This window comes from Eurosta solidaginis, chromosome 4 (assembly GCF_040869045.1).
Source record: "Eurosta solidaginis isolate ZX-2024a chromosome 4, ASM4086904v1, whole genome shotgun sequence".
NCBI classification, from domain to species: Eukaryota; Metazoa; Arthropoda; class Insecta; order Diptera; family Tephritidae; genus Eurosta; species Eurosta solidaginis.
In genome coordinates, this window is record NC_090322.1 from 63,479,754 (window position 1) to 63,492,014 (window position 12,261).

At 38.8% G+C, this 12,261-nt stretch overlaps 1 protein-coding gene across 14 annotated transcripts in view; it reads right to left on the reverse strand.

The window, feature by feature from the left end:
• Rab3-GEF (Rab3 GDP-GTP exchange factor) overlaps positions 1–12,261 on the reverse strand; it is a 304,714-nt gene that overhangs the window by 50,116 nt on the left and 242,337 nt on the right. For all 14 annotated transcript variants that reach the window (XM_067781899.1, XM_067781887.1, XM_067781888.1 and 11 more), the window contains one exon: positions 5,883–5,929. In XM_067781899.1, the coding sequence (XP_067638000.1) occupies positions 5,883–5,929 (47 nt within the window). The remainder of the gene's footprint in view (positions 1–5,882; positions 5,930–12,261) is intronic.

Sequence of the window (12,261 nt, forward strand, 5' to 3'; positions counted from 1 at the left end):
GTGAACTATACCAATGGGGGTAATGCCATTTGGCTTGCACTCAGCCCCAGAAACTTTCCAGAGAGCACTTGATCGTGTCATAGGACCAGAATTGGAACCAAATGCGTTTGCTTATCTTGACGATATTATCATTACAAGCAAAACATTTGAAGAGCACATTGCACATTTAACAGAAGTATTTCGATGGCTGCATAGAGCGAACCTGAGGATAAACCCGGAAAAATGTGAGTTTTTTAAGAAAAGGTTAAAATATCTAGGTCATGTCGTTAGCGAGGAAGGCATCCATACCGACCCAGACAAGATAGCAGCCATCAAAAAACTGGAACCACGGAACAATATACGAGAGTTACGACGTTTTCTAGGAGTTGTGTCATGGTATAGAAGATTCGTGCCGGATTTTTCGCAAGTGTCACACCCGTTAAAATCGATGCTCAAGAAAGGTAGTAAGTGGAGGTGGTCTGAAGAGCAACAATCAGCATTCGAAGCACTTAAGGCAGCACTGACGCAGGCACCGGTACTCGCTTGTCCAGATTTTTCGAGGAAGTTTAGGTTACAGACGGATACAAGTGATTTTGGTCTTGGTGCAGTACTTACGCAAGGTTCAGGCGACGAAGAGCGAGTAATAGCATACGCAAGCCGCAGGTTAAACAAGGCAGAGATGAACTACTCACAGACAGAAAAGGAGTGTTTGGCAATAGTCTGGGCAACACGAAAGATGAGGCTATGCGTAGAAAGGATACACGTTTGCAGTAATAACAGATCACCTAGCGTTGAAATGGTTGAATGCGATAGAGAGTCTGACTGGTCGGATTGCGAGATGCGCGCTGGAACTACAGGAATACTCATTTGACGTACAGTATCGAAAAGGAAATTTGAACGTTGTGGCAGATGCATTATCAAAGCAACCGATGGACGAGCAGTTGGGTACGTTGACGATGGATGACGGAAAAGCCGAGTGTAAGTGGCTTAAAGCAAAGATGGAAGATGTAAGAAAGGCCCCGGAGAAATTCCCAGAGTACGTTATCGAGGATGGAAAGTTGTACAGAGGCATAGAAAGTCAGGTGGATGGCGAAGATGCAGTGCCATGGGAGCTATGTGTGCCGACTCCACAGAGACGCAGAGAGCTAGAGGAGATTCACGACACACCGAGCGCAGGGCATATGGGCATCCGAAAATCGATAGCAAGAGCAACTTTGCAGTGATCGTCTTCGGAGGAAGGAGGAGGACAGCCCACCTAAGTGAGCTGAAAGTATACCACGCAGCCGACGCCGCCGACAACAACGAATCCAGGAGGCAAAGTCATAAACAGAGATACAAGAAGGACGCTAGTGAAGATCAAACCGCGTCAACATCGTCAAATCGAACAGCAAACAACAATCCCGAGGTACAACAACAGAGAGAGAACAGCGAGGTAGCCATTTGCGGTACGCTAACACGAGTCAGGGAAGAGACCGCGAGACAACACGAAGAGAACCAAGGTACAAGTCAACAGCTGATAGCATACAGAGACGGTCAAGTAAAAAACATTGCGGAGAATCAGGTACAAATATTTCCAGAAAATAAATTACAGATCGCCAGAGAACCGGCACATGGATCAAGATTACACCTGGGAAGGCAGTTCGCTATGGCAGCCTTTAACGAACACACACCCCGAGACAACTGCGGAATTACAGACTATTTTGTAAGATTTTACTTCAATCCGGATGAAATCGGTAGTAATGGACACGCCCAAACGAGACAGTGTCAAATTATACACGAAGAAATTTCATATCAAGAATTACCCGGAAGTCGAATCAACCACTAAAAGCTCGGTAAACTCTAACCACAATTACATAAATATCCCATAAATATACTCTTTAACTATGCGCATGATATACCACGTTTTTTTCAAATCCACCATACACGGTGGGATCACCCTAAGGAAACTCCACCAGTTTTCATTTAAAGTACAGGCTGGCATCATACATACCACCAACTGGAAGGGCAGCGACGAGCAACAACATAGCAGCATCCTGATGAAAGTTACAAAAACTAATTTGGTAAGAAGGATTGAGTGATACCCGTTGCCAGGAAAAGTACCGTCTAACGCGTCAGAAGAAAACATATATAAACCGGGCCGCGGCAGGCCAAACCACAAAGTATCGTAAAGCGAGTAGCAATGAATACGCCTAATTATTCCGATTTTTCTGAAGACCAGAATGAAGGGTGCGAGCGGGTCCTGTTGAGTGCCCTGCACTTGCCAGGCTAAGACTCCAGCTATTAGGAGTGATACAGCTGTCAGATCTAGAAGCAGCAAGTGGCTTAAGTCCTAGGAAGCTTCTAGTATTTGCCAAGAGGACGGAGTTATTTTATAACATAGGTCCTGGTTTTTGATAGGGTTTTTCAGTTTGGTCGTTAAAACAAACTTCTGGTAACACTACGGACTCAATCAGTCTATGTGAGGTCCTCATGGACCGGCCAGTTCAACCTACCTACCTGTTGAGAATACGGCTACGGCGAACGACACCAGCTGCCACATACGAGGAGGGAAGTGGCGATGACAGCACCGAGGATTACAGGTCCGAGTCCGAGGAGTGGGCCATCGTTCGGACCCTACCCCGATCCCCATTTCCTCAGAGAGCGAGGATGAAGACGACAAAGAACCACCACCAAAACAGCAGGGCGAGCTTTCGATACGCCAGGAAGACGTGGAGACTCAGGGCCGAGGGTTCGTGGAGTACACTCGGCGCGTCAATCTCAAAATGCGCATATATAACGCGCATGTCGAAACCGAACCCCCGGCCAAGCAGAGGATCGTGGAGGCGATATGCGAACCGCCAACAACGAACGACGACAACAACGAAGTATTAAGCCGTATAGCCAGCGAGGCCAACGGCAGCCTCAACGACGACAACTATGACAACAACATATTAAGCCGTATAGCCAGCGAGGCCAACGGCAGTCCCAACGACGACAACGACGACATCAACATATTAAGCCGTCTGGCCAGCGAGGTCAACGGCAGCCTCAAAGACATCAGCAGCGACGTGCTAAGTCTGACGGCAAGCGGACATCGGCGACCGCAACAATAACGACGGAGACGGCAGCAGTATGATAGACGAAATCCAACAATGGCTGAACATCGCCCAAACCGATACGCCGGAGACGTAGGAGAATCGCTCCGGTATTCAGCCACTGCCAGAAGAACTCATCAAGGACATCGAACGACTCCTACACCGGCCACAAAATCAGGCACAGAAACGACGACAGGGATCTTTCAAACGCTTTATTGAGGGTCATCTCTACGGCATAGGCATTACGCGCACTGGGCTGGTCACGGTGAGTCTCGTTGCGGCAGGTGAGGGGGGAGTGTGAGGACCCCAAAGCCAAGGACTTTGTATCCTCACAACATACACATATCCATACATTTTTCTAAAGAACACATATTTTGAAATAAATTGAAATTTAAAATAATATTTCAATTTATCACTTATACATTTCATATGAAGCACCAGAAATATACATATGTATACCTTTATGAATTATACCCTAAATACATATATTCTGTTGTACATTGAATTGATAATTATTTAATTAAAGAACAAATTAGACTTGCGCACTTTTGCACGCAAGCAAAATATTTACATTTTCGCAAACATAAATTTTAAATATAGGATCACCCTAACATGCTTCGAATATTTGGAAGGGAGGTAGAAACGCACAAAACATAAAAATGCAGCGGTCAATCAACCCTTTGCACACTCAAAATCCAATACACCCAGCTACAAATACAACATACATAACTTAAAATACGTGCATAAGATTGAGTTAAACGCATCTATATGAAAAACTGCTTATGTGACGGGGCTTTTACACCAAACGAAAGGACAGTTCAATAAAACCATTGTGGATTAGTATGGTTAACAATGAATAAAACACGGATGAACGGACGCATGGCTATTTAGTCTAAAATATCAAACTTAATATCCAAATACTTAAATCTAAATCGTATACCATAAACTTAATGTAAAATTACTTACAAACAATAATGCTATTTGTTTAATAAATATTAATTATTAAAATCAAGAAAGTGTTTAGATGGTGAGAATACTTTTCTGTGCTCATAAATGGGAAGAGCGGTGAAACGCCCAGGAAAGATGATGAACCCGACCGCGCAATCGATGATAATGGAATAAATGTTATGTTCCCCCACCCGACTATGATGAAAGAAGAATAACGATGACAATGGTGCTGATTGATTGCCTGCGAAACTATTCAAATACGGCGGCGATGAGTTGGTAAGGCGCATGTACCAACTTCTAAGTAAAATATGGTCGAAGGAGTGGTTGCCCGACGATTGGATTGTAAGTGTTTTTTGTCCAGTCCACAAGAAGGAGGGATCCTGCTAACTGCACCAACTATCGCGATCTAGACCCTAAGATTTTTTAAATCTAGCCCAAATTCATTCAATGTTCTTAAAATTGAATCTACTAAAAAATTGTTTATCTAGATATTCTAAAATATTGAAAAAATCCAAAAAGAGCTAAAAAAAAGCTGAAAAAAGCTTTAAGCTAAATTGCAACTTTTCAAGCTAAATGGAGGAAAAAAGCTAAGTCTAGCTTTAAAAAAGGCTAAAATGGCAACACTGACCCTGGCAGGTGAAATTTTCGTTCAGAAGGTTGAAATTAACTTTTACTAGACTGCAGTCGAGAGACAATTGCCTTTTAAGACTTATGTTAAGTATTTTTTTTTTTACTTGCTGCAGGATATGAACTTGGAAATTTCTTTCAAATTTAACACTTATTAGCTCGTATTACCGCCATCCAAGGCTGGCAGAAATTTCTGTTAGGACCTTTATTCCGATAAATCGCAAATTGTACCGGTTTCTGTTAACTTTATAGTATAATGTGCCTAGTCTCAAGACAGTCTCAAGACTTCATTACACGTACCTATTTGAAGAAATATTTTAAATTCGGTATCGGGCAAGTTGGGGAAATAGTTACAATGTACTAAACTAGAGTTGATGTTTTCTTTGTTTGCTGGCGAAAAACATCGTTTTTTTTATTTACATTAGATATGCATAAGCTAAGTGAGGAAAAAAAAAATGATTTTTGCGGATTTATTGAGCAGACATGTATGCTAAAATAGATTCCGTCTTATTTGCAGCCTCGTGAAGCAACAAAGCAAGACTTAAAGCTTCGATCTTAAAAATTGTAAATTGATTGTAAAAATTGCCTTGTTAATGGGCAATGCTTTCGTAAAAAAGCTCCTAATATTGGTTAGTCTCCATAAGTTCCAGTTATTAAGGCTTTTCTGGACGTGCGAGATTTAGTTTTATGTTTGTAAAAATAATTAATTAATATTATTTTCATTTGCGTAACATTTTTTTAAGTAAATTTTTATTTGAAACAAGTAATAGCACATGAACATCTTGCTTTGTACGACAAAGTTTGCAAAATAAGGCGCACCGATATCATTTATGGAAACTGTTAATGTTAGTTGCCTTTACAGGTCAGCTCTATTCAAAACCAAAAAAACTTCTTAACAAAAAGTAAATATTTTTTGTAATAGCCATAATGACAGATGTTCATAACTCAACCAGCGCAAAAATTTGTTAAAGAATAAAATAAAGAAAAAATTATTATTACACGTGGCTTGAAAAGCATAAGAGTTGTCTGTATATTTGAAAAAATATTTACTTTATATGGTAAGTTACACAAGTTAATAGTGAATTCTGAACATAACAAAATGACATAGCATTACAACTGTATGTAAGTATGTACTTATGTGTACATGCATACCGTTTCAGTAAAAGTTCATTTAGTTAGACAATCATGGGTGATACATTTTTTCAATACTCTTTACTTGTGTTTCATTTTCTAAAAATTAATTTCACTACTTACCAGTTTGGATTTATATTTCCGTTGAATTAGATTTCTGGTCTTAGGATCTGTAAATAAGAAAATATTAAGAAAAAACGAAATTAATTACTAATTTGAAATTTTAAAATTATAGATATTGATATTGTTGCGAATATTAGCAACACTAACGTTAGCAGAAGATTGCAAATAAGGGGAATTGCAGTAAAATCCTTACAATATCAAAGTTGTACAAATCAAATAAAAAAAATCTGTTAAGGTGTTTATTAATTAAACATTTTATTTTAATACACCGCGGGCTCGAATCGAGCTCAAGACCTTAATAATAATTTTTTGCATTATTTTATGTTTTTTCTTAATAGAATTTTTTTTAAATATAATAAAAGAGAGAACAACTTTTTGACAACTACCATAGCTCGTTGTATAGATGCACTTCGGGAGCAGCTAAACTCCATTGTAAACTTTAACAAATAGCGCAACTAATAGCACCGACACAAAAGCAGTTTTTCATATAGATGAGGTTAAGACAAGCTTATGCATTATGAGTAGATTGCACGTATTTTTATGGAGAACGGTAGAACGAGCGACACTGGCGCCATCTGATATTGAAAAGTAGCCAATTCCCAAATTTTGTTCCAAGCAAATCATTAGAAGAAGAATTTGACATTTGCTTTGGGTAAGGGTGTTGGCACACTTTGCAAGTGAAATTATTTTTCCCACTGGTTGACTCATTTTCTAACATTTTTCGCAATTAAAAACTGCAATATAAGAACCAAATACGACACAAAATATGTTAGCAAAATTTTTGTTGTATAGGGAGAATGTGCTTCGCGAAATTTTGTATGTGAATGGGCAAAGCGAAATAAACTTCAATTGCCACGTCTGAAGTTCCTTCATATTTACAAACGCAACATCTTGGTTGATTGTGGCGATGTTATTGGAATGCATAAGCTTGTGTTAAACGCATCTATATGGAAAATGTCATTGTGTCACGGCCTTAACATCTGATCGCTCAAAATTAACACATACACACAAACATTACTAATGACCATATCACGAAAATCATTAAAGAAATTCAAGTTAAATTTTTAAACAGACATAAACTCTGATCATTATGGAATATATAGCATTGAGGATACCTTATTTGCAGTGATTAAGAGAAAAAATCGGACTACAACCACGCCCACTTTTTCGATATCGAAAATTTCGAAAAACCGAAAAAGTGCGATAATTTATTACCAAAGATGGATACAGCGATGAAATTTGGTAGGTGCGTTGACCTTATGACGCAAAATAGAAAATTAGAAAAATTTTGGACAATGGGCGTGGCACCGCCCACTTTTAAAAGAAGGTAATTTAAAAGTTTTGTAAGCTGTAAGTTGGTAGTCGTTGAAGATATCATGATGAAAGTTGGTAGGCACGTTACTCCTATTACTATATATGTACTAAATAAAAATTAGCGAAATCGGATGACGAACACGCCCACTTTAAAAAAATTTTTTTTTTAAGTAAAATTTTAACAAAAAATTTAATATCTTTACAGTATAAAAGTAAATTATGTCAACATTCGACTGCAGTAATGATATGGTGCAACAAAATACAAAGATAAAAGAAAATTTCAAAATGGGCGTAACTCCGCCCTTTTTCATTTAATTCGTCTAGAATACTTTTAATGCCATAAGTCGAACAAAAATTTACCAATCCTTGTGAAATTTGGTAGGGACATAGATTCTACGACGATAACTGTTTTCTGTGAAAATGGCCGAAATCGGTTGAAGCCACGTCCAGTTTTTATACACAGTCGACCGTCTGTCCTTCCGCTCGACCTTTAACACGATAACTTGCGCAAAAAAACGATATATCTTAACTAAACTTAGTTCACGTACTTATCTGAAGTCACTTTATCTTGGTATAAAATATGGCCGAAATCCGACTATGACCACGCCCACTTTTCCGATATCGAAAATTACTGAAAATGAAAAAAATGCCATAAATCTGTACCAAATATGAAAAAAGAGATGAAACATGGTAATTGGATTGGTTTTTTTACGCAAAATATAACTTTAGAAAAAACTTTGTAAAATGGGTGTGACACCTACCATATTAAGTAGAAGAAAATGAAAAAGTTCTGCAGGGCGAACCCCGGGCCCGGGGTTTCTAATGGGGCCCGCGATTTAGAGGTACTAAGACATTTTTTTTTAATTCAGGAGATTCTTTAGTTGTTCCTTGTGGAAATTTTAAGCCGAATTTCAAAAGCAACGAATATTGATAATGATTTTTTGCCTGGGCCTGAGGAGACAATAAAAACATCAGAGACAAATGTATGTATGAATCCGAAATCGTAAAATTTTCGTAGTTACACTGATGAAGGTTCATCATAAAAATTCTTCCAACAATACCACCAACTCTGTATCAAATTCCAGATTATTTAGACGACTTCGATATCAGTACCGTGAATAATTGGTTTTTGCGATCTGAAGAAGTCAACGAAATAATTCGTCGAGCTCATGTCAAAGTGTCCTGTTATTTTTCCACGTGATTGTCATGAGGAGGCATTTCCTACCTCGTTGTTAAACAGAATCTTTCCAAATGGAGAGAAAGTGGAGCGTGACTGGTTGGTGTGGAGTGCCAGTAGCAATGCTTTTATTGCCTACCATGTCGTCTGTTAAGCACCAAATCGACCTAAAATTTGTTGACCTGGCGGATATTCGAAATTGCAGGTGGGAAGAAGCTATACGATAAACTGCCAGCACACGAAAATATTCAAGATCACATTAAATATTATATTCAGTTGCAATCTTTACAAAATCTAATTCAAAAGGAGGCTACAATTGATACACTTATCAATGAACAGCTAATCACTGAAACTCAAAAGTGGAAAGAAATTTTATATAGAATTTTGAATACTATTTTATTGTTCGGTGAAAGAGGCCCAGCTTTCAAAGGCGAAAATATATATCTTGGTGAACGAAACGATGAACATTTTTTGGGCATCTAAGGTCTCATAAGCCAATATGATCCGATACTTAGAGATCATTTGGAAAAAGTTAGGATTTCACAAAAGCAGCACAAACGTTTACAAGTTCGCTACCTTCCCCCAGAAATTCAGAACGAGTTTATAGAAATGTGTGCAAAGCACGTGAGGGAAACTATATTAGAAAGCTAAGTATTTTGGCGGCCACCGTGGTGTGATGGTAGCGTGCTCCGCCTATCACACCGTATGCCCTGGGTTCAACTCCCGGGCAAAGCAACATCAAAATTTTAGAAATAAGATTTTTCAATTAGAAGAAAATTTTTCTAAGCGGGGTCGCCCCTCGGCAGTGTCTGGCAAGCGCTCCGATTGTATTTCTGCCATGAAAAGCTCTCAGTGAAAACTCATCTGCCTTGCAGATGCCGTTCGGAGTCGGCATAAAACATATAGGTCCCGTCCGGCCAATTTGTAGGGAAAAATCAAGAGGAGCACGACGCAAATTGGAAGAGAAGCTCGGCCTTAGATCTCTTCGGAGGTTATCGCGCCTTACATTTATTTATTTTTTTAAGTATTTTGCTATTATCTTTGATGCTATGCCTGATGCTAGTCACGTTGACTACGTTAATTTTGCGCTAACTCTATTTCAGTTCGAAAGCAACAAATTTTACAATTCCAGAACGGTTTTTAGCTTTCGTAAATTGTAACCAAAAAACTGGTCAGAAAATCGCTGATCTAATTTGCCATACTTGATTGAAGATTGTCGTGCACAAGGGTACGATAACGGCGCTAATACGAAAGAGCTTACAACGGAGCACTACGTCACATTCTCGACAAAAACTCGAATGCTGAGTACTCGTCTTGCGCAACCCACAATCTCAATTTATGTGGTGTTTATGCTGCAGAATGATGTACGGCTGCAATTATTTTCTTCGGAGTTGAACAAAAATTTATAAAAATAATTTATTTTCAGCAGCATTTCACAACGATGGAACATCCTCAAAAACATGTACCGAGCTCTCTTCATAGTCATTCAGACAAAAGCCAAATTTGACTGCGCAAGCATGCGGAGATGTTACCGGCATTCTCAAGTACATCAACAAGTTCGAATGTATCTTGCTGTCCTCAATTTGGTTCAAAATACTGACTACCATTATTGAAAGAACGTGGTCCTCCAAGCTAGTGACGCCATCATAGATGTTGAAGTCTGACAACTAGATGCCTTATTAGCTGATTTAAAGTTGATCAGGGAAATAATTTCAATTTCAATGGGAAACTATTTTAAACGAATGCAAAACAGTTGCTATTCAATTGAACATGTCGCCAAAGTTTCCGGACATTCGAAAGAGAAAACCCAAAAGAAGTTCTGAAGATAATTTAAATGAGATGATTACGGATGATTCAGAGTCTGATTTTAAAAACAATACATTCCTGGTGATCGTTGATTCGGTAATCGCTGGCATTACTGAACGATTTGCAGCTATGAGAAATTTGAGCGAGACGTTTTCCTTTTTGTGGCAATTTGATGACATGGATGAAAAAAACAAGTTGGAAATTTCTCAAAGCTTAGAATGCGAAATAATTCACTTGGAACACATTTACGAAACAAAATTTGATATAGGTCTGTCACCATTGGAATTGCTAAATGCCATCTATATTCAAAATCTGTATACGATTTTCCACAACATTTGCGTTGCTTTACGTATCTTTTGCACTATACCTGTCACTGTAGCTAGTGCAGAACGTTCCTTCAGCGTCCTTTCAAGAATCAAAAATTTTCATAGATCGTGTTCATCTAAAGAGCGAGTTTTAGGACTTGTCATGCTTTGTGTTGAATCCGTTTTGGCAAGACAGTTAAATTTTGATCTTAATATATAAAAAACACGTGACACAGGTTTGAGGCCAATGTACTCCTAAACTACTGAAACGATTTTGAATTTGTTTTGCACCCCGTGTGTTGTTTGATCTAACTTGAAATATAGGATAGGTGATATCTCAGTTTATAATCGCAATATTATTTTATTGCAATTTTTTATTTGTTTATACGTAATAATAAAATTTTACGTATACGCAGTGGCACTCATATTTTCAGGTGGTGCGGATATACTTCCGTGTAATTGCTTGGTGTTTAATTAAACAACCTGCTTATAAATAAAAAATATTATAGCGAATGATATCAAGTATAGCACATCACCAGGCCCGCCGAGAGGGCGGTGGGAGGGGGTTTCTGAGGGGCCCGCGATTTAGAGGTACTATGACATTTTGTTTAATACAGGAGAGTCTTAATTGTTCCATGTGCAATTTTTAAGCCGAATTGCAAAAGCAACGAAAATCATTTCATTTTAATATTATAGTGAAGTGTGAAAAATAAAAATCTATACATATAAAAAGAAAGGCTAAAATGTGTGTTAGTTGGTCGCCAGTGTTTGAAGAGATGCGTCGGTCGATTTTGTTCAAACTTTCACACAAGTTGCGTAAACCTCACGCGGTGGTTACTACAGGTACAGGGTCTCGAGATATAGGCTAAAACGTGGGCCAGTGAATGCCTAGACAGTGTTTATACAATATGGATATCAAATGAAAGCTGTTGATGAGTGCTTTGGTATAGAGTAATATATTGTAACGAATTTACTTGCAAATCCTCTTATTTGCTCTTCTGCTAACTTCGAATCACTAAATTGCTGAATAAATAACTCCAATATTGAATAATGGAAAAATGGCCTTTATTACAGTAATTCACAATAACACTTATACTTTGCAACTAGCTTGCTTAACAACCAAACTGATTAATAGCTCAAATGAAACTCTACTATTCAACATATACACACGAAAGTGTGAATCGGGTACTCGAGAGAAGAGAGATACAGCGTCCAATCCGTATGTGGATAAACGCCTTATTGCGTACGAGGGTTGCCGAAACCTCAAGTGGGGACGGTTCAGTAGAGATTAAAACAACGAAGGGATGTCCACAAGGGGGCGTCCTGTCACCCCTGCTGTGGAGCCTGGTAGTAGATGAACTTCTACAGAGGCTCTCAGACAACGGAATCCGATGTCAGGGGTACGCGGATGATATTGTTATCATTGTAAGGGGCAAATTTGAGAGCACCCTTTGCGACATAATGCAAAGGGCATTGAGGTTAACGAAAGAATGGTGTACTGAGGTAGGGCTAAGCATCAACCCTAACAAGACATCCATTGTGCCCTTCACCAGGAAAAGGAAACTGGAAGGGATTAGGCAAATCACAATGGATGGAGTACAGATGGAGTACACGTCTGAGGTGAAATACTTGGGAGTCATGTTTGACTCTAAGCTCTTATGGAAGAAACACGTCGACAACACAAGAGCAATAATGGTGTGCAGACGTATTGCAGGAAGATCCTGGGGATGCAGCCCAAAGATCCTAAGATGGATGTACACTATGATATTGAGACCTA